Source organism: Spodoptera frugiperda, chromosome 15 (assembly GCF_023101765.2).
Source record: "Spodoptera frugiperda isolate SF20-4 chromosome 15, AGI-APGP_CSIRO_Sfru_2.0, whole genome shotgun sequence".
Lineage (NCBI taxonomy): Eukaryota > Metazoa > Arthropoda > Insecta > Lepidoptera > Noctuidae > Spodoptera > Spodoptera frugiperda.
This window is the reverse complement of record NC_064226.1, coordinates 10,243,814-10,264,197: the sequence shown is the minus strand read 5'-3', so window position 1 is coordinate 10,264,197 and position 20,384 is coordinate 10,243,814. Positions and strand designations below refer to the sequence as shown.

Genomic DNA, 20,384 nt, shown 5'->3' with positions numbered 1-20,384 from the left:
TTAAAAAGAGAACGAGAAGAATCTGGGTTAGGTACTACATAGGCAGTCTACTATTATACTGCTATCTAGTATTTGTAGGTATGTTATCCCCATATCCAATATTTATCTTATGTGTTTAGATATGAAGTTTACTCTTAATCTATCTCAAACTCTTGAGCACAAGCACAACAATTCAAGGTTTCTCTGCTATCTTGTTAATACTGTTATAGTGACGAGTTACACGAAAATAATACACTGTCATCACTAAACATTCACGTTTAGATAATCCCACTTCTTTAAATGATATCATACATTAGAATTGGTTAAGGACAAAACCAAATTCTTTTTCTCTAAAGTTATCCTCCTCGATACATTATTTTTATTTTCGATAAAGAAGTGAACGCATATGAGGAAAAGTAAAGGCAAACTCGAAAAAAACAATTCTATTTTAGATGTTCAGAATAAAAACTTATTCCTGGATAAAGAAATAAATTTTCCGAAATGGCAATTGTAGTATTTATAGCCATGAGCCATTGTGAATCTCCTTACGTCACAGAAAATGTCACAACAAAAGTTATATAGAAATCAAAAGTGTGATTTGGAAATTACATAACAATTATCGACAAAATGAATCAATCTAAATCAAAAGATAAACACGAAATATGCACAAAAATGATTTCGAACAAATAAATTGATGTCAAGACGATAACATGAAACCATATCGCCGATCAAATAAAGTTTTTATGGTCGAAGTATGATCAACATGATTCGTTTAATTTTAAATGAAATCTTTCCCAATTATTATTATGTTATCGGCTTACTCACGTTACTGTTTGACGAGGAACTCGACTAGTTTCAAATCATGCTAGAGGCTCATCAATAGAGGATAAGAACTGGACTGATACTTATCATTCAGAACCTCCAAAGCAATCTTACATTCTTGGTTAGATAGTAGACAGATTTTTGAGCTTCTACCTAGCCGAGAATAACTGGCAAAATTACCTGTTTGCTTTCGTGCATAAAGACGTGACGTCTGAAGCGCATAGATATCATCAGTCATGTGTATGTGAAATTGTATACTTAATTGTAATGGAACCTACAACACTGGAGACTATTCTAAGGTGGAGCACGTTAACCGCCGCGTAGGTCACCGGTGACCCCGTGGACCTCCACGGGGTCACCGGTGACCGGAGCACCATGGGGGTACCGGAGCAGGTCAAAAAAAAAGGTCACCGGCGGAGGAGTGGCTTTCAACTGTTTGCTGTCAAAAGGCTCAAAGAAAAAAAAAGCTATCTTAGCTTGTTCTACATTTCAGGATTGTAAGTTCTTCAATTTGAGAATAAATAATTTACTTTATGTTTCCAGCAGCTGCGCTCGGCGTCAAGGCTGGGTCGTGTACGCGTGCTTGCGCGGGAGTTCGCGAGCGACGTGCAGTCCCTCTGGCGGTACGGAGCGCCGTTCCCCACGTTCCTGAAACTCATCGGCACACTGATTCTCTGTCTCCTCGTCGTGATGCCACTCATCTACCCGGTATTTGTCGTCGTCATCTCGTACTTCACGTGCGAAAGCTTATTTCTGAGGTAGGATTTATTTTCCAATACGTTAGGTACCAACAATTGACTGTATAATTTAAGGTTGTTAACCAATTCAGAAATATTCGTGTCACAATGTATGTTTCCCTAGTCTTATACAATTTTATAAATAAGGTGATGCTCGCTACATTGTAGTGAAATAGTAATCTTTACCTTGTCTCAAAAGCGTGCACAAACTGAGAATTATGTGAAGGATTCCATTAAATAAAAAGATTTCCTTAAAACAAGAAGAAACCGGTTTTGTACCCAAACATGTGTTGCTATCAAGATAACATACTTAAGATCAACTTTCACAGCTGGTGGTTGGACCAGCCGGGGAGGTTCCTACCGATGCCGATCGCGCGCAGAACTATCTCAGCTGGGTTCCGGCCGACCAGCCCACCAGACGTATGGAAAGTGCGTGAGGTGCTCACTCGCGGCTTCCTGCTCACACACTCCTTGGCCACCTCTGTCGACTACCTTTGCGTCATGCAAGGTCTCCTCGATGAAGCCTAAAGTAAACAAACTACCTAAGAATATAAAACCTTCAACTTAAATAGGTGGATAAACTAAAAGGCTTTCTTAAAGTCCTTTACATGATTCGGTAATAAATTATAATATTATACTCCTTTTGCAACTGTAATCATATTCACTACTTTTGTAAAATGCCTCGTAAAACAAAGACTGGTAAAGTCTATTATCGGTTTTAATGGGTACTCAATCTTACACTTAATGAATGTTGTTAAAGGGAACTATTACTTTTATGACTACTTAATAAATGAATTTTAAATCCTTCAGTTTTCTTGTAGGTATTTAGTAATGCTAATGTGTAATAGAAATTAGGGAATACAAATAGTCACAGTGTAAACTTGGAACTAGCCGCAGTGTACATTAGAAAAAATAAACAAACGCGTAACATTGAAACTGTGACAAAGGCTTTACTGCCATTGTGTTTGTATGTATTTTGGTGCGCAGTTCTAGAGTTACAATGTCGCTGTACTAGAAGCAAACATACTTAGTGCCACCTGAATAATCTTAAGAAAATGTCGTCAGTATTCCTACCCAAAATCATTGTGCAAAATATTATTTAAAGTTGTTAGTATTCGGTAAAGTTGATTTTTATTTAAACGTTGAACTTTAATTCACAAACAATATTTAACTGTGAAATCCTTCTACTCGTAATAAATAGTTATAATTCTGACCAATAACACATATTCTTGAGTTTATAATATCGAATCCTCAGATCAGCTGAGATAGTAGTGATTATATTTGTTGCCAAGGAAACTCTAGCATGAAACGAGTTAATCCCTTGTCAGTAAACCACTCCCAGTGGGCTATCTTCAGAATATCGGTACTTGATTTATCTCACCGACAAAGATTCTCGGGGCACTTGACAAGCTAACTTGTGTTGGTGGGTGTCGGTTAGACAGCAGTTCGTCGGAGGAGGTCGACGACGCGACACGGAACAATGGCGATGCTGACTTGGACCATTATTGGGCTGCTGGCGCTCTGCCACTCGTAAGTCAACCTGTTTTTACTGTTAAGTCACAACCCATGTATTTGTTGTCTTAGAACATTTTATATAACTTTATTTTAAAGGTCAAACGATTCTCAAGGACGTGTCAGATAGGTACACCTGCACCTTTGTTGATGGCATGTTACACCTTTCACATATTAATCGACTGATTATTGAGTCAACGCCAAACATCGATACAGAATTGAATCAGGTCTGCCAACTTCTTTCATGTACAGTTACCTTGCGTTCCACTTTACCTACATTTGGAAGTTTAGCTTCTTTTCGTCAAAATATTTTTGCATTATGTCCGTAAGTTCATTTATGGTTTCATCAAATTACAATGATTTAACTGCAATGCTTAGAATCACTCTTGATCGCTAATTTAAAAGACTTAAGTTTTGATGTTAAATTCGCGTTACAAACAGAAAATACATGTTTGATTAAATGGTTATGCTATTAATTGTCAGAAAAAGGATTTTTGTGGCTTTGTATTAGCACAAAGCTACAGCTCGTTCTAGATGTAACTAAGTATCTAGAACTACATTATCATTGTGCATTTCTTAATTACTTAATTCATACTTATGTTTGGTTTTTCTGTCCACACAACATACAAGCTTAAAAACATGAGAACAATTGATTGATTTCGCTAGCACGTTCAAGGTCGGTTCAAGGTACATATCGCATAATACCGATCAGCCATATTAAATAATAATTGGCATGATTTTATTATCAGTTTACTAAAATAGTCTTACTATAAGTAGGTAATACGTGAGGTCAATGTCTTCCACATACTTATCTATTTACATCAGCACTTCGTTTTTAATTATTTTCCTATCAAGTACAAGTAGGTCCCTAAGAGGAAAATTGATTATATCTTGAAGGCAAATACCTATAATTAAATCTTAAAATCACTATAATCTTGTAATTAACGATTATATACATAAGTACCTAATATAATAATATAATATTTAAATATAAATATTTTGTATTATTACTGTAAATATCTTGAAATAAATATTGAAAGTCGAATAGCGATTATTCAGTTGGGCTTACACATTTATTGTGTGTTTTTAATATCATTAAATTATATACATGTTACTGAGAACTATGTAATATATCAAAGCTTCTGAGTATTCACGCATGCGATCTTGTCAAACCCCTCAAAGACCGCTATCTCATCTGATGTAGTACGGTACTTAATCTCATCTCCCTGTCATTCAAACTTATCTCTTCGTAGAAGCACTTAAGAAGGTGTGGATAAGCAACAAACACGTAAATAAACATGTATTCTATAAAATTGGAAATCTGGAAATATGCTCGGAATATGGCAATAGGCTCACCACCTATTACATGGATACACAACACTTACAATATTTCTCACTTACGACATAAATTGTGAAAAGTGGTAATGTACATTGTACAGGCATTACGTGCCATAATGTGCACCTCTGCCTACCACTTACAATATTTCTCACTTACAATGACATAAATTGTGAAAAGTGGTAATGTACATTGTACAGGCATTACGTGCCATAATGTGCACCTCTGCCTACCACTTAGAGGATTAAAAGGCGTGAAGATAAATAAAAAAAATAGAATCTATAAAATTCTCTTCTCCCAAAAGGTTGACAATGCACTTATAACCCTAACAGGGTTGTCCATGGGCGATACTGTCTTTCTATCTCATAAAAATAAAATAACATACTTAGTACTTACTAGGCATGAACATTTTGATAAGAAACTTTTCTTATCTAAACTTTGGTTGTTCTTGGCGGATACAGATGGATAGCCGAGAGATTCATAAGATAATATATGGAAAGATAGGAGTCCTCCTAACACGTGTCAAATATTTTATAAACATAATGAACTGATAACAAATTGATCAATCATTCTAATCGAATACTAAATAGGCAATTACCTATAAATATAACGTAACGTAATATTGGTGATTGTGTAATTTTGAGCTGGTTTGGGAAATATTTTCATCATTATCCTAAGCCTTTTTCAACCAATTTTGTGTAGACCTCCTTAATTTATTTCCTTTTGGTGCTATTTGGGTTGTTAACATCCAATTTTGTCTCGCCCCCTCTTTGATTTCTTTCAGTTTGTTCCCAAGGTCTTCACTCCAACAGATCCGTACAACAAGAGTTGTGTTTGCGAGCTACAGGTCCCGCCCATTGCCTCTTCACTATGTCTGTTATTTTGCAATTTTCGCTCAATCATTCATTGGATCTAGTGATTCATCAAAGTTACTCCTACCAGCCCATGTCCCGATGCGCTTTCAGTAATAGTTAGTCTCTGGTGGATAGTTTTTGTTGTCACACAAGTTTCAGCTCCGTAAGTAAGGACTGGTATACCAGAACTAACATTTTCAACCAGTGCGTCCACTGGTTGAAAATGCATGACATTCTGGTGAGGTTAATTTTGAAAGCAAAGTTCAATTTCGCAATGTCCATCCTTCGCCTGCTAATTTTTGTTTCGTGGTTTCCGTCCCCAAGTCCAACTCCTTAATCAAAAACCTTTCACAGTTAAAATTGACCTAATATTTCCCGTTGCAGGAGTATAGCTTACACCAAATTCCCTCCTGGGTTCACGTTTGGCGTAGCGACAGCTTCCCATCAGATTGAAGGTGCCTGGAATGTCAATGGTGAGTTTTGTCAATGACTCGTTCACATAATTTTTTCGTACAAGATTGTGTCGTTTTCTCATAAAAACAGAACACACGCGAGTTAACAATAATATAAAACTTATTTTTTCCTTCACGCCATATAATATTAGTCACATATATTAAGGTAGCGACAAAACCTACATATAAGGCAGTTGATTTATTTCTAGTCATACTCATAACCGGGCCAACATTCTGTTGTACATACATCACAATTAATTAATATCAGAGTGATCTCATTTCATTACAGTCCCGTACTTAACTCTTGGTTTTGACACTCTAAACTCTGGATGATTGGATACATAATTTAAATGCGACATAATTGCCAGTTAATTGTTCTTGATTGGCTACTTAGTCACTAGACACTGGTGTCCTCGTCCGCAATGCCAAACGACTACTACTGGTGTGTATCTATGAACAAAGTGATGAATAGCTAGACCCCAACACAACACTCTTAAATGACAATATTCTGAGTGTAAATTGTTAAAATATCAGACGTAGACGTATATTATACTAAAAAGGGTGTCCCTGCAATCGACGTCCAAATAGCACCAGGTGATCGGCAAGGTGTGAACTGTTATCAGAAAAATATAAAACACAAATCTAAGTGCCTGTAGCACTTTTTAACCTACGGTAGGTTACCGTACGATTAGAAATTGAAATTTGGGTACGTTTTTAAAAATATTACACAATACCTAATTTATTTTAGTTATATGTAAATAGTTTTCATGCGATAGGTAAGGTACTACCTAATTATTAGAGAGCACCCAACGAATTGTATAATAGTGTATGACTGGTGAAAAGTTAATACATTTGACTGTATTGAATAACCACTATGCTACCGAGATAAAAGATTAGATAAATTAATAAAACAGAAGTGTATAGCATACATAGGTAGGTACTGTCATTGTAATGATAACCCTTATCTGTATCATACAGGTAGAGTAATGGCTACGTATAACAATCAGACAGACACTCAATCAATTAGGTTCTATCTGTTTACACAAATACGAGATGAGATATACGAAAAACAAGATTATTGTCACTTTGGACATCCTATTTTTGGCCTTGTCAAATAAATGAGCGTGTTTATACACGTAGTGACATATTACAGGGTGGTCCTCGAGTGTCATTGTATCTACTGGCCTCTTAGATGAATGATTGGACCAAAGTCAAGTATAAGTTCAAGGAATTAAATGATCTATGCTCTGTACCTCTACCATGAGTTTGAAGCAATAGTATTTGTCGATAGTCACTAGCGACGATTTAAATGTTTTGTATGGCAAAATTTTAGTTCCACGCGTGACCGGTAGAGGCGTTGTAGTGGTATTGTGTTTAGCAATATACTGTCTTAACAGGCAAAGATAAATTATTCTAGACACATGCTGGAGCTTACTCTTTAGTAAGTATATGATTCATCTCAGAACTATGTTTCAGGCAAATCCGAAAATGTTTGGGACCGTCTGTCTCACACGCGTCCCGAGATGATCGCTGATGGTACCAACGGTGACATTGCCTGCGACTCCTACAACCGCTATCTGGAGGATGTAGAGGAACTGGAATATCTTGGAGTTGACTTTTACCGGTTCTCTCTGTCTTGGGCACGTATCTTGCCCACTGGCCGCGTAGATCAAATCAACCCTGATGGAATCCGCTACTATAACGATCTCCTTGACGCTTTGGCTGCGAAGAACATCGAACCTCTCGTAAGTGGAGTTTCCTATAGACTTAAAAACTAATATCTCAAAAAAGTTTTAATATTGAAACAAACCTGCACTATGCACTATTAAATTATTGTAAGCAGGTTGTATACAACCCGCAGCAGCCCCGCCACCAGGCCGCGCCACTCGCGGCGTGGTCTGACAGACACCTTGATGCTTACGAAAATCTAGGTACATATGTTAGCGTGGACCTATCACCCTGTGAGTCTCTCTATCCGTTAGTTAGTCGCCCAGGAGCGTTCATGGAAAATAGCTGCATCAGGGTTCGTCATTTCGGTGAGTTATGCCTTACTGAAAATTTCGAGTGGTCTGACAGACCACTCGTCTGTACTTATCTTTTTTTGAATAGGACTTTTACCCAATTTTATAGATTTTTTCTTTTAATTCCAGTCCAAATATGACCTATACAAATATATTTATAAGTCAAGTCAAGTACTTTGAGCATGAAACGGGCAAGTATCAGGGCAAGTAAAAGTGTTTCTCTCAAATAGATAATTTATAAAATAACTTAAAAACTATGATACAAGAATGGCATTTGTCCATCTAAACTGAAGGGCAAGACTACGTACAAATTTGACACTTGTAAGAAGCATGTATGCCTATAGTGCAGTAAACCTGTCTACAAAGCGTATTTGTGAAGGTAGCTGGTTACCTCCAATTTGGTACCTTGCGATTTCCACGATATTTGTTGATTATGTATAAATTATAATGTTTTTTTATTTATATGATTATTGATCTTTAAGAAAAAAAGACTTTCAGAAAATATATATTGTTTTTTGAATCAGAGTAGTCAACAAGATAAAAGTAACTTTTTTCGTTCAAAAAATGTGCGCCTGCAATATTTTTTTTTAATATTAGTAATGAATGGTTATACTTTACTTATTTGTTTAAATTATATAATAGCTAAATACATATACAACACATAAACAAATATATTTATATGATATATTAATAAACATCAAAGATTTCCATAATAAAAGTCTGGGGTCTGACAGACCTCACGTCGGTACTTATGTAACTGAAATTGGAACTAGAAGGTTAAGAAAAGTAATATATAACTTTTTAATGGCATTTACAAATTTTTTCGCGCCATACGGCCAGTTACTTTTGTAATGTCTTTTAAGTTTTTTTTCTAACGTAAACAAAATATAATAATATTAATTATTATAACAATGTTATAAATAATTGTATTAGATTTTTATGTATTTAGAATTTTATGTATTTTTGTTTTTATTTTATACAATGGGTACTGGCTTATTTCATGGAAAACATTGACACAAAGCCATAAGCGTAAAAAAGAAAAAGTAAAACTTAATGGCATCTGTAATTATTTTGACATTATATATGGCCTGTATATTTTTGTTTTATCTTTAAAAAAAGGTTTAACTAAATAGATTTTATTTTATCATAGTTAATGGTGAAAAAATATATTATAAGATGGCAATAAAACCATGAAGTCTGTGTAGCAAAAAGTTTTAAATTTAACAATAAATAAACATTTGTTATTGATAAGAATTTATTAGTTGAAATTCCGTAACTATCAAGGTGTCATCCAGAAATTGTACTCATTCCAGTACCGTTTAATAACTGAAATTAACATTTTTAATGGTATAGGTGACCCTGTTCCATTGGGACCTGCCCCAAACTCTGCAAGATCTTGGCGGCTGGGCGAACCCTAAAATGGTTGACTACTTCCGTGACTACTCTGACGTGTGCTTCAGAGAGTTCGGAGCCAAAATCAAGTCTTGGATCACGTTCAACGAGCCTTATGAGATCTGCGAGGATGCTTACGGTGATGAGAAGAAGGCTCCAGCTGTGAACAGCCACGGTGTTGGTAACTACCTGTGCAGTGACAACCTGCTGAAGGCTCACGCCGAGTCCTACCACTTGTACAACGAGACCTACCGCCCAGTCCAGAACGGAAGGATCATGATTTCCATCAACTCCATCTGGTATGAGCCCAGTGACCCTTCCAACGCCGAACAGGTTGTTCTTGCCGAAGTAGCCAATCAGTTCAAAGTAAGGATCTTGGTGTTCTATTGGTTTTAATTTCGCTTAATTTTAGAATTCAATACTGAAGATCGTATTTTCTTTTGTTTCATTAGTTTGGTTGGTTCGCGCACCCTATTTTCACCGTTGAAGGAGGATACCCTGCAGTGATGGTTGAAAACGTGGCTCGTCAGAGCGCAGCTGAGGGTCTTCCCAAATCGCGTCTAGAGCAGTTTGACGACTACTGGATTCAGAGGATCAAGGGTACATCCGACTTCCTTGGTATCAACCACTACACCACACATTTGGTCACTGGACCCGGAGTCGACCCCACCGCTAAGTCACCATCTTGGTTGAAAGACATCGGCGCAGTTACCACCATGGAAGTCGGTGGTGATTCTGCTTCAGAGTGGCTTAGGGTAAGTACCTACTAATACGAGTATTATTTACTATCAATGCAGTCATGTTTATAATCTACTAGGTAGTTATAATACTTACTTACGGATTCGTTTACCCAATTTACTCTATCTAAATATAGATTTCTATGTCACCAGGTAGTGCCAACTGGCTTCGCCAACCTGCTCCGTTGGTGCAAGAGCTCATACAACGACCCACCGATCTACATCACAGAGAACGGTTTCTCAGACTTGGGTACCTTGCTGGACTACGACCGTATCAAGTATTTCAATGTAAGTGTAATTAAAAGTTTTGAAAATGTACAAGAATTGCCTATTATCTCATAATAAGCGAGCCTATTCATACATACATATTCATTTTAGCTTTGTATTTAATTTATCTTTTTTATTGAACCTAAATAAATAAAAAAATACTTATATTTTGCTAGATTTGAGAATATCGAAATGGGAAAAGCCTATAATACTTTAGTCTCTTTTCGCAGTAGTTACTTTTGCGGTCACTCAATGACTGAAATAGTTAAATGCCTATCTCCCTCTATAAATGGTTCATACCACCTTCTACAGGATTACTTGAGCGAGATCCTGAACGTGATCTACGATGACGGCGTCAATGTGCTCGGCTACACCGCCTGGACCCTCATGGACAACTTCGAATGGAGGGCTGGATTCTCGTGAGTAGTCCTCTATAGTATAATTATGTACATATAAAACATCTTAGTTCTCATTACTGTTCATAAACCAAAGTCAGCATTGGTGATGACTGAACTCAGTTGCTTCTATAGTATTTAAAGTTTTTACTAGGCCCTCAGATTATAAATGTCACATTTTATTTTGCAGCGAGCGTTTCGGCTTTTACTATGTAAACATTACTGACCCCGAACGCCCGCGCACCAAGAAACTCTCAGCCGACTACTACCGCGACCTGATCGCTAACCGAGAGCTACCTCAGGACGAGCGCTACAAGGTATTCAAAGCAAAATATTAATATCTACTAATACACTAACTCAGAAGATTACTTAATACTGCATAAACAAAAATTAAGTCAATTAATTATTATGTTATCGGCTTACTCGACTCGACGAAGAACTCGGCTTGTCGAGCAATCCCCGACGCACAGCGATTGTTCCTCGTCAAGCAGTTACGTGGTGAAGCCGATAACATAATAATTAATTTTGTATGTCTCATGGAAGTTATAATAAAAAAAAATAAGTCATTGCCTATTTTGATAATTAACACTCCTTAGAAATTAAGAAAAGTAAAAATATACATATTTATATAATAATTTAGTTAAACAAACTAATGTATGAACTGTAACAAATTTTCTTGCTCTCCTTTCCTAACTGTATATCTTCCTATATTTTAGACACTATCGCCTACTACTAAAGTGAGTAAGTATATGTTTTCTTCTTTCAGTTTGACAGTTTCACTATTTATAGGATATGTGTAGCTATTGACTATTTGCGTAAACCTTCCACGCTTAGTGTATGGTAGTATCTTCCATATTAACACAGTAGCATAATGGTCTTATTAAATTTACTCTTTGACAGATATCACAAAAGTGAAGCCGGTGACGGTCCAGCATGGTAAAGCCTAGTATCTATTGTACATAATAATATATTTATTACAAAAAAGCATGTTTGCATCGCTTGTTACCGTTAAAAAATAAATTATTTAAATTATATTCTCAGACTTTCCTTTCTTCAACAGATTACGACAACACCAAGAAGTGAGTTGTAATATATCGTCGTATAAATGTATAAACACGTGGGAAGTGAAATATGTAATAGGTATTAAAACAAATATTTATTTAATTCATATAAGAATATCGAATTATTTACAATGAAATTATAGTAAATTAATAACGTTGACACGTAATTTCATTGTTATAACATTGATACACGTAGTTACATACACTACATAGAAAACTTGCATCTGTCATCAGACTGAAAAGATATGTTTCTCATAAAGGCTATAACTTAGAAATAATTGATTACAGTTTACTTGAGATATTGTTCTGAATATTATTCTGTAGCAAGTGGCAGGCCTCGTGCGAGGCGAGGCTACAGTTCGAGTACAGTACGGTTCAGTACAACTTGGAATGTTTGTCGACGTGTCGTGACACTAGGAACGACTTACTGGATCACTTGTTCGACCGCTGGTCACTCTCCGACCTCGCGGTGCTACGGGGAGGGCGAGTTGAGAATAATGAACCGAACAATATGAGAAGCATCTAAACTTACGGACTCTTACAATTAATACACGACAAATACAAATATAAAGTATACAACAAATGGATCTACAGAATACAAAATTAAATGTATCATCAACCCAGCACCGTTACGTCTAATTACAATAGTTACACAGATGCTATTATTGCTATGCGACTTAACTGAAGATTACATTAAAGTCTTATAAGAATAATAGTACTTTTACTAATATGGCAAAGTTTTCAATGTAGCATTTGATATTAAAGGCCTAATTCCATTATCATATTAATCAATCAAGCTAGCTGAATTCAATACACTCATACAAAAAATTCTAAAGACTAGGTGGGCTTACAAAATTTTGAAACATTTGAATAATTGATAGAAACATGAACGATGATTCAATGAATTGATAACTAACGATAATGAAGTAATACTAATTACATAACAATAGTTATAGAAAATAGATTTTATACTTTGTTGGCACCAATCGCAGTCTGCTCCGTAGCAGGTCACAATGTTATTTCAATAAATCCGTCGAATCGGACTATAACTATCTTCTGAGTAAGGCACTTAGAGACGAATTTCTAGCTCCAATAATTCCCTAAAATTAGCTAGCTAGCTGCACCCATACACTTGAATATTGCTTATGTAGTCACATTGTTCACTTAGAACCCAACTAATATAAGTAAACATAATAGTTGCCAACATATTACCTACTTCTTGATTAACTATTAAAACTTAACGTCTATTCATAATCTCGAAAATTCACAAGGACGGTGTAAGTTGACAAACAACGTTCTACAAGTACATAAGTAGTTTATTTTCTGTCAAATCACTATTACATCGATAGTTCGACAATAGAAAAATTGTAAAAATATCTCAACATTATCTAAATTATTACAACAATAAATAATTTTATCAAGGCACAATAAGGCACTGTTCATTACATCAAGATGTTATCACAATCTTAATTTTAAAATATATCATAAAATATTGTTTGCTTGTCGATTTATAGAATACGATTTCCGATAGTCTCTATGAAAAGAATATGGAAACTTGGTTCACGAATGATTGCGTTGCAACGCAACTACTTTCTGCTACGAAAGAAGGCTTGCAGCCACCGCGCGGCGAGACGTCGCCGGCACTCGTCACAGTGCTGTGTGCTCCCGCACCTCGCACTCACCTCATGACTAGCCATTCGTGATAGTCTTGCTCTACTGATCCGCGATACTTGGCTTACTTTTCGTAGCTCATCTCTTACCTCGACTGGTTGAAACATTTTACAATCGGAGCATCATTACGTTATTGTCTTGCTCACATCATGAGACAAAAAGATTTTATTATTTTCTTACGTCACTCCAGCATTATTTGCTAACTATGGGTGTATAGATACTAATTTACAATACTTAAGAGGCCAAGTCAAAAATTACGATGAGTATGTGTGTTGTAAAGTCAGTCATACAAAATTCCACACATTTACATATCAACCACAACGAAGTAGAAACATTTAACTCACACAATTTCGTATTCCTATCTCATTCGAATAAATGCAGAGACAGAGATAAAACCAATTCTGCATAGAAGCGAGCAGATATAGTAGAGAATAGTGAAACCGATGCGGAGATGTGTAGAAATAACATTTGAACTGAAAAATAACGTTGCTGGCTATAAATACCACCAAATGCGTAAGTCCGCACCGGTCCAACTGTTCTCATGGAAGCCATCGTACTGGTATTGAAGTATCTATCTATACTAAGTCATAAGCACACAAAATCCCACGTCAGTCATTACACATGTTATGCTATAATTGTCATTTTCAAGTGAAATTTACACCATCGTTACCGTGTTGTCCCCGACACTGTTATAGCGGTCGACGTCATACAAGCGGTAAGTACGCTACATTAAACATATAATACCTAATTTGAAAGTTTGTAAGCATGGTCTGCGCGGGCGCGCGCCCCCTACAGCCACGTCAGCACGTTGTCGGGCTTGCTCGGCGTCGAGTTTATCAGCGATTGCACATCGTCCAGGAGTATGTCGTTGGTGAACTCGTTCAACTGAAACAGTCGTGTTTTACACGTTATTACAATCTTTTAGGGTTCATCATCGTATCAGTCACAGATGAAATAATAGACAACCAACACAAATCTCCAAATCGACCAATTTTCAAGTATTACATCTTCAAACCAAAACATTTTACCCATCCGTTAATTATTATACTAGGTTTTTTCTAGTTAACTGTAAATTCAATGTAAAATTTCCACGACGCTCGAGTGGTCGCAACAAGTGCAACTGTGGAGTCCCAAGTCGCACAAAGAATTATTGGGGTATTTTCGGTCTATCAGATCATACTCATTATAGCAGGTCTATCACACTATGCTAGAGAATTAGCATTAGCTAATTAAACGGATATAAGAATATTATCATTCTCTCTGATTTTATCCCACGCCACACAGAATGTAATTTATAACTGCGGCGTAGACAAGGGACTACGTCGTAGGATAACGACTACGCCGTAGACAATGGACTAAGCTGACTACGCCGTAGGGATTCAAAGGACTAAACTAAGCTCGCTACGCTGCAAACCGTATAAGGGGCAAATAAATGAAGACAATTTAATGACTTACTTGCAAAGAAGGAACCAAGTCGTCAGTAGAGTCGAGGTTGTCGGCTAGTGTTATATCGGTGGAGTCTAGGTTGGCGCCGGCCTCGCTAGTGCAGTCCATGCGGTCGTCCATGCCAGATAGAAAACCTTCTGGTGTGTGTGGCATCGAGTAGGAGTGGGGCACACCCATTCCTAGGCCACTGTCAGCTGACTCCTGCCGCTGGTGATCCGAGAGCCCTGACAGGAAGGGATCCAGCGGCAAGTCTGTACTGGTAACACCCGTACTGTTCGCCAGTGACGACACGATTGGCGGCGGCTGCCTCGCCATTATAAGCTCCTGCTGAAACACCAAATTAGATACTTCACAAATCTGACCAAATTATGTAATTATAATAATTTGTTAACTTCCAGCACGTGGACATTTAAAATTTCGAACTATTGTAAATAACTAAGGTCATACGTGTCTACCTGTTCCGTATGCATCCGGAAGTCTTTACTACATCAAGGAAATGGAATCAGCAGACGTATGCTAATGAGAGCATTATACCCCACAAAAACCATCATGGTAAACAAGTTTTCAATCCACTAACGATTACAGAGTAATCAAGTTAATTCCTGATTTAATTGTCATATCAAGACAAAGGTTCCACAATAGCTAAAGTTTCGTAATCACAAATACTGTGACTATAATAAATCAAACGCTTGTTACCTGGAGTCTGATCTCCTGCTGGCGCTGCTTTAGGCGCTCCCTCTCGAGCTGCAGCGACTGCAGCCGCAGCTTCTGCTGGCACGCCTGCAGCGACGTGTTCGTCCAGCCGCCGTCCGGCACCGCCCCGCCCGCAGCCGGCGTGCGCTGCAAGTGTTGTGCTGGAAACGGGAACAACCACCTCGTCAGTAATCAAACATGTAACTTTACTATTTATAACGGAATTAAATTCCTGACTTCGTGACAAAGTTTATTATTGAAGCATATGTGTATAATTGTACAATCACACAAGATAATTATGCGTTGTGACATTCACTCTGTATGTTGTATACTTACGTATCCTTGGATCGAACCAGGATGTGGTGCGAGCTGCATGATTTATAAAGTAGATTTCTCCTTCCGCCGTCGCGGCCTGCTCCCAACCCTCCGGCAGGGGCCCTAGTGGATCCGTCGTTGTGTTACTACTTGTACTCTTCGCTGCTGAAAACAATCAAACGTACGTAATCAGTACCTTTGAAACGTTACACTTGTCATTTGTAGGAAAACAACTATTGATTCTCTCAACAGCGACTAGTTGCAAGCCAGCACATTATGAACTAAGACGTACGCACACGTGATTGAGAATCAGGTGGACAACGGGAAGGTCGATGTGAGCTCGTTCCAAGAAACGACGGCGCCAGACGAGCGCGAGCTGGCCAGCGCTTGGCACTCGTTTCCAAAAATGAATCACGGCGCACGAGCGGTGTCGTGGTGCCGCGGTTAAGTCACACGCACGCGCTCTCACGCTTTGTGTACGCGCACCGCGCAACGCAACAGACAGCCAATCATTCATAAACAATTCACAGATATAGGTACAGCCGGCTAATTGATCGACTATATCGTGCCTATTATCGTTGCTCTATTCTAATTGTGCAATAACATCTAAGTATTACGTAGCTCGAATTGCTTTTCCTGGTCATCTGGTAAAATTGAGATGATTGATTTATTAATGTTATTTAATTTTGTCGAATTGTTTTATTTATCTATTTAATTTTATTCTTGTATTTTGCTGTAATTTAGATTTAAAGGATAATGTGATGACAAAATTAGATTATTTTTTAATTAATCTAGAAACACGTTATGAACCTATTTACATAATAAATGCAAGCCCGGGCAGAGTCTTGCGACCGCGCCGGTAAAAACAATGCACTTTATCATAGTTGCAATCTAGATAATTTCTTTATTAACTGTGTTGCCTTTGTGCGGTCCGTGCAGTGTAATTACCTACACATTATTTACAATCATCATTACTCAACAGTCGACACCAGTGCACCGCGACTCTGCGACTAACCGCGATATTACGTTAGCATTACGTTATAACCGCCTCCACCGCTGTTTTATAGCTAGTAAGTACTTTTACCCACTTTGATTAAACTACAAAACAGGATGAATAATATTGCTACTAGAACATAGACAAGAATAAACGCGGTCGGCTACAAAGTAAGATTACGTTGACAAAGCTAACAATCCTAACATTTTGATAGATGGTTTCAAAACAAGTTCTTGTGACAAGAGATGCGTTATACGAAAGATATTTTAGCCGTACGAGTTGTAGTATGTTATCGCGATATAAGATTAGGGAGGAACGCGCTGTGGAAACAGAATTATTTGTATTGTCACCTGATCTACATAGGTAGGTGTTTGCAGTGTGGCGAAGATAAAGTAAGATGTAACAGTGTCACTGGCTACGAAGAGCGGCGCCCGGCACACCGAGATGGCGCTGCCGCAGCTCTGCTGTACGTGATCTGATGCGAGAATATGTCACGTACGTACGCAACTATCACAACTTTAAAAATGAACTCATAAAGGTAAACACGTGCGGCGTGCACATGTTGTTAAGGAGTAAGTGAATTAAATGTCGATGACACAAAGGCGTAAACTGTGCCTAACCATGAGGTAAAAGCATAGCTTTATATTTTAGTCTGGAGACAAAGAGGTGTTTTAGTTAGTTGTGGTGTAGTAGTCTGCGTATAGAGTAAGGCGGATATGTCGCAAGGCGCTGAAAGGCGCGGGCGCCATGGCCGACGCCGAACGACCGACACGACGAGTTGCGCGGGCGCCGGGACACCGATGTATTTTCCGAACACCTTTCAACGCTCGTCTCGCATCGACCGACGGAAACAACGCGTTAATTCCCGTCATAAAATCAGTTTTAGAATTCGGGTTATTTACTTGTTTTTATTTTAGTTCCATGATAATTTTAAACTTGCCACTGTGGCCAATTGGATCACGTGAAAACTGGATCCAAAGCAAAATACAATTAAACCCAGGAAGCCTCAAACGTAAATAGGTAACATGGCTAATGCATTCTATTAAAGTAATGAACTAACAACATAGAAAAAGTAAAATAAAGCTACACAATATTCAGATACTGAGTTATCACAACAATTGTAATTGTAGGATGACTTTTCTGAATTAATACAATTAAATAAATCTTTGTATAGAATTTTGTATTCGTGTTATTTTCGTATACAAAGAAAAATAGTGCGTATTAATCCAATTAATGGCTATTAATTGAAAACGCAGTTAGTTTCAGATTTACGCCATTCCTCGTAATAATAACTGTTATTATCCTTATACATATCAGTATTTTGTTAATAAGTTTTATATTATGGAAATACCATGGACGTCATTGACGGCTATGAAGTGATATGGGTGCCTACAATCATGAGGCAATTCTATTGCTTATTTAGGTAAGCCACGGTAATGTACCTTATTAATTAGATGAACTACCTACTAGTCGTTAATTAAACTGTCGACTGGAGTTTATTTAATTCACAGGAAATTGACTATGAATAAAGTTAATATTTTCCTCATCAATGGGAGATTTTTTTCATAAAGTAATGTTTGAAACGGAAAATCCGAATAAGCAGTTTATTTATAGCTCCTTATGAATTGAGCGTTTTTCAAATTAAATCATAAGACGTGTATTGAGCAGGTATTTTAACCTTTCCGCTCCTCTCGAAGGTCGTAGGATAAATTTTACACTAAGAATTAATGACTTAACAATATGGAATTGTATCTACATCTTAACCATTATAGTTTAGATACAATTAAGTTAATCTGCAATATTGTCTTTTACTTTTCTTATATCCCTTTCATCTACACAGTCTTGTAGAATTGAATCAGTCATCAAAACTATAGTATGTTGGATCAGATTTCATCCACGATCTAATGTGATTTGTGAACTGAAAGAAGTACGGAACGTTTTATTACTTTGTTATACATGCACTCGATGTAAAATGACAAGATACTTTTACTTAAATTAATTATGTAATAAGTTCGGAATTTAGGAAGGAAAAAGGATGAGATAGGTTTTAGATTTGCTAAGAATCATCTCTAAAAATAAGATTTTCCTCTTAGCTTTGCATGACCAGTTTAACCAGTTACGGTTTTAAAGATATTTGTAATTAAACTGCTATATTTGCCTAGATACTCAGCCATAGATCGGTGTAAGATGTTTGTCAATAAACCAAAGGGATCATTTTGGAGTTGGAGTGTCTTAATAGGTAGGTAAGTAGTCGGATAACTATAAGTTGGCATTATTCAGTCAATACAATCGGAGTTCAAGGATGTTCTAAGACGTGTTAGTATTATTTGGAAATGTGAATAGACAAGAACCTGGTGCAGGTGTGTTGGGTATGTTTTGCGGCGAGGCAGCCTGTGTGAGCAGCGCGTCTGTACTCTGATGCTGCACGCTGCCAGCCACCGACTGCGCCGCAAGGGTCTTGCGAGGGTCGTCCCATGTTGTCGTCTTCGTTATGTGACTGAAAACAAAAGATATAACATTAATACACACATTCCAAATCTTTATAGAAAAGATCATATATTGATATAAACGAACTGATGTAATTTAACAAAAATTACATCGCATGAAACAATACAAATAAATTGTAATAGAAACGTATTTTCCGAACACATTACTTGTGAATAGTAAAGTGTTCATTATAAACCCGTTAGCAACATTGGCACCGTGTGAGCCAAATCTTCCCACTTAGCGGTCGATGTGACCAATTTGTAGACAAAACCGGACACGAAGTGTGCGAGTGCGACCCAGTGAATAGCCACCGCCGTGATGAACGACTCTTTTACTTTCTTTACACTGAAAGTAGGCACTATCACATTCGTGGTTGCGTCTGCAATCATATTTTGACAGCTATGTTTTGATTACGCTCGCCACTATCACTTGGCAATTAGTTTTATGATCTTAAACCAGATGTTTAAAATACCTGGTACTTCAAATCTTATTCTTTCGAGATAAAATGCAGTACCTACATTGGAAAGCGGATGGGGGCATTACCACTACAAATCGATTTGCACGGAACGGTAATGAACTTGGGCGCGCTATCAGCTGTTAGCGATGTCACGCCGAGCACCTGTACGTGGCACGGCGCGGCCGCACCTGCACTGCTACTTATCAACTGCATTTAATTCCTCATTACTTCCAAACTGCACATAACCTTTATCCAGATAGTCAGCTGGACTTTGTACTCAGTCGTATAAAAAAGGATTATGACGTATTCGCTTGGAAATGAATGCAAGATTGGATTGTTACCCGCCAAGGTGCACCTTGTTTGATACTAACAAGCACTGTATTCGTCATTCATCGCCAGTAGTAAATTCTTTAACTATCTCCGCAGTTAGCTATCTATCAATAAGCAGGATAATATGTGGTATAAAAGAACCACCATGGGCACATAATGAACAGAGTTCGTTCTGTTATAGAAATGGCTGCAATAATTGTTGTCACAGTTTACCTGACAAGCGATTACGTAAGTCGTGGTTTATTCTACTTCAATGGGTTATATTATATGAGTTTCTATACTATTACCATGCCTAGTTAATTAGATAAAGATGAACCCATTGTTTTCAATCTACTCGTGTAAGAATATTTTAATATGGACATAAATATCAACATTTTATAGGTAGGTATCTCAGATATACACGCATTATAGACATGATCAACGATG

At 37.3% G+C, this 20,384-nt stretch overlaps 3 protein-coding genes across 7 annotated transcripts in view; 2 read left to right on the top strand and 1 right to left on the bottom strand.

Annotated features, from left to right (window-relative positions):
- The first annotated feature begins 514 nt into the window (after positions 1–514).
- LOC118278199 (uncharacterized) lies at positions 515–2,347 on the top strand. 2 transcript variants are annotated; one of them, XM_035597315.2, is made up of 3 exons: positions 515–731; positions 1,345–1,559; positions 1,868–2,347. In XM_035597315.2, the coding sequence occupies exons 1-3, from the start codon at positions 690–692 to the stop codon at positions 2,064–2,066; spliced, it is 456 nt and encodes a 151-aa protein (XP_035453208.1). In that variant the 5' UTR covers positions 515–689; the 3' UTR covers positions 2,067–2,347. The 2 variants fall into 2 exon arrangements, with proteins under 2 accessions (XP_035453208.1, XP_035453217.1); XM_035597324.2 differs by having other exon boundaries at positions 521–731; positions 1,348–1,559.
- Positions 2,348–2,572: 225 nt separating this feature from the next.
- Positions 2,573–11,725, top strand: LOC118278166 (myrosinase 1). 2 transcript variants are annotated; one of them, XM_035597266.2, is made up of 9 exons: positions 2,573–3,068; positions 5,625–5,713; positions 7,169–7,437; positions 9,067–9,471; positions 9,558–9,860; positions 9,996–10,130; positions 10,422–10,528; positions 10,695–10,821; positions 11,565–11,725. In XM_035597266.2, exons 1-9 carry the CDS (start codon positions 3,019–3,021, stop codon positions 11,592–11,594), a joined length of 1,515 nt encoding a protein of 504 aa, XP_035453159.1. In that variant the 5' UTR covers positions 2,573–3,018; the 3' UTR covers positions 11,595–11,725. The 2 variants fall into 2 exon arrangements, with proteins under 2 accessions (XP_035453159.1, XP_035453168.1); XM_035597275.2 differs by lacking the exon at positions 11,565–11,725 and adding an exon at positions 11,405–11,538 and having other exon boundaries at positions 2,901–3,068.
- Positions 11,642–20,384, bottom strand: part of LOC118278180 (transcriptional coactivator YAP1) — a 30,141-nt gene continuing 21,398 nt past the window's right edge. The window contains exons 2-6 of one of the 3 annotated variants that reach the window (XM_035597285.2): positions 19,036–19,181; positions 15,712–15,855; positions 15,379–15,536; positions 14,692–15,009; positions 11,642–14,121 (exon numbers count right to left, since the gene is read on the bottom strand). In XM_035597285.2, the coding sequence (XP_035453178.1) occupies positions 14,026–14,121; positions 14,692–15,009; positions 15,379–15,536; positions 15,712–15,855; positions 19,036–19,181 (862 nt within the window). In that variant the 3' untranslated portion in view covers positions 11,642–14,025. The remainder of the gene's footprint in view (positions 14,122–14,691; positions 15,010–15,378; positions 15,537–15,711; positions 15,856–19,035; positions 19,182–20,384) is intronic. The other 2 variants (XM_035597293.2, XM_035597301.2) reach the window with 2 other exon arrangements.

What these genes read in the sequence shown, in the direction of transcription:
- LOC118278166 (XM_035597266.2), top strand. Translation starts at nt 3,019, where the DNA reads ATGGCGATGCTGACTTGGACCATTATTGGGCTGCTGGCGCTCTGCCAC. An exon ending in CTGCTGGCGCTCTGCCACTC is followed by an intron (nt 3,069 to 5,624) that starts GTAAGTCAACCT and finishes TTCCCGTTGCAG; the next exon opens with GAGTATAGCTTACACCAAAT. An exon ending in CGAAGAACATCGAACCTCTC is followed by an intron (nt 7,438 to 9,066) that starts GTAAGTGGAGTT and finishes TTAATGGTATAG; the next exon opens with GTGACCCTGTTCCATTGGGA.
- LOC118278199 (XM_035597315.2), top strand. Translation starts at nt 690, where the DNA reads ATGAAACCATATCGCCGATCAAATAAAGTTTTTATGGTCGAA. An exon ending in ATAAAGTTTTTATGGTCGAA is followed by an intron (nt 732 to 1,344) that starts GTATGATCAACA and finishes TTATGTTTCCAG; the next exon opens with CAGCTGCGCTCGGCGTCAAG. An exon ending in TGCGAAAGCTTATTTCTGAG is followed by an intron (nt 1,560 to 1,867) that starts GTAGGATTTATT and finishes CAACTTTCACAG; the next exon opens with CTGGTGGTTGGACCAGCCGG.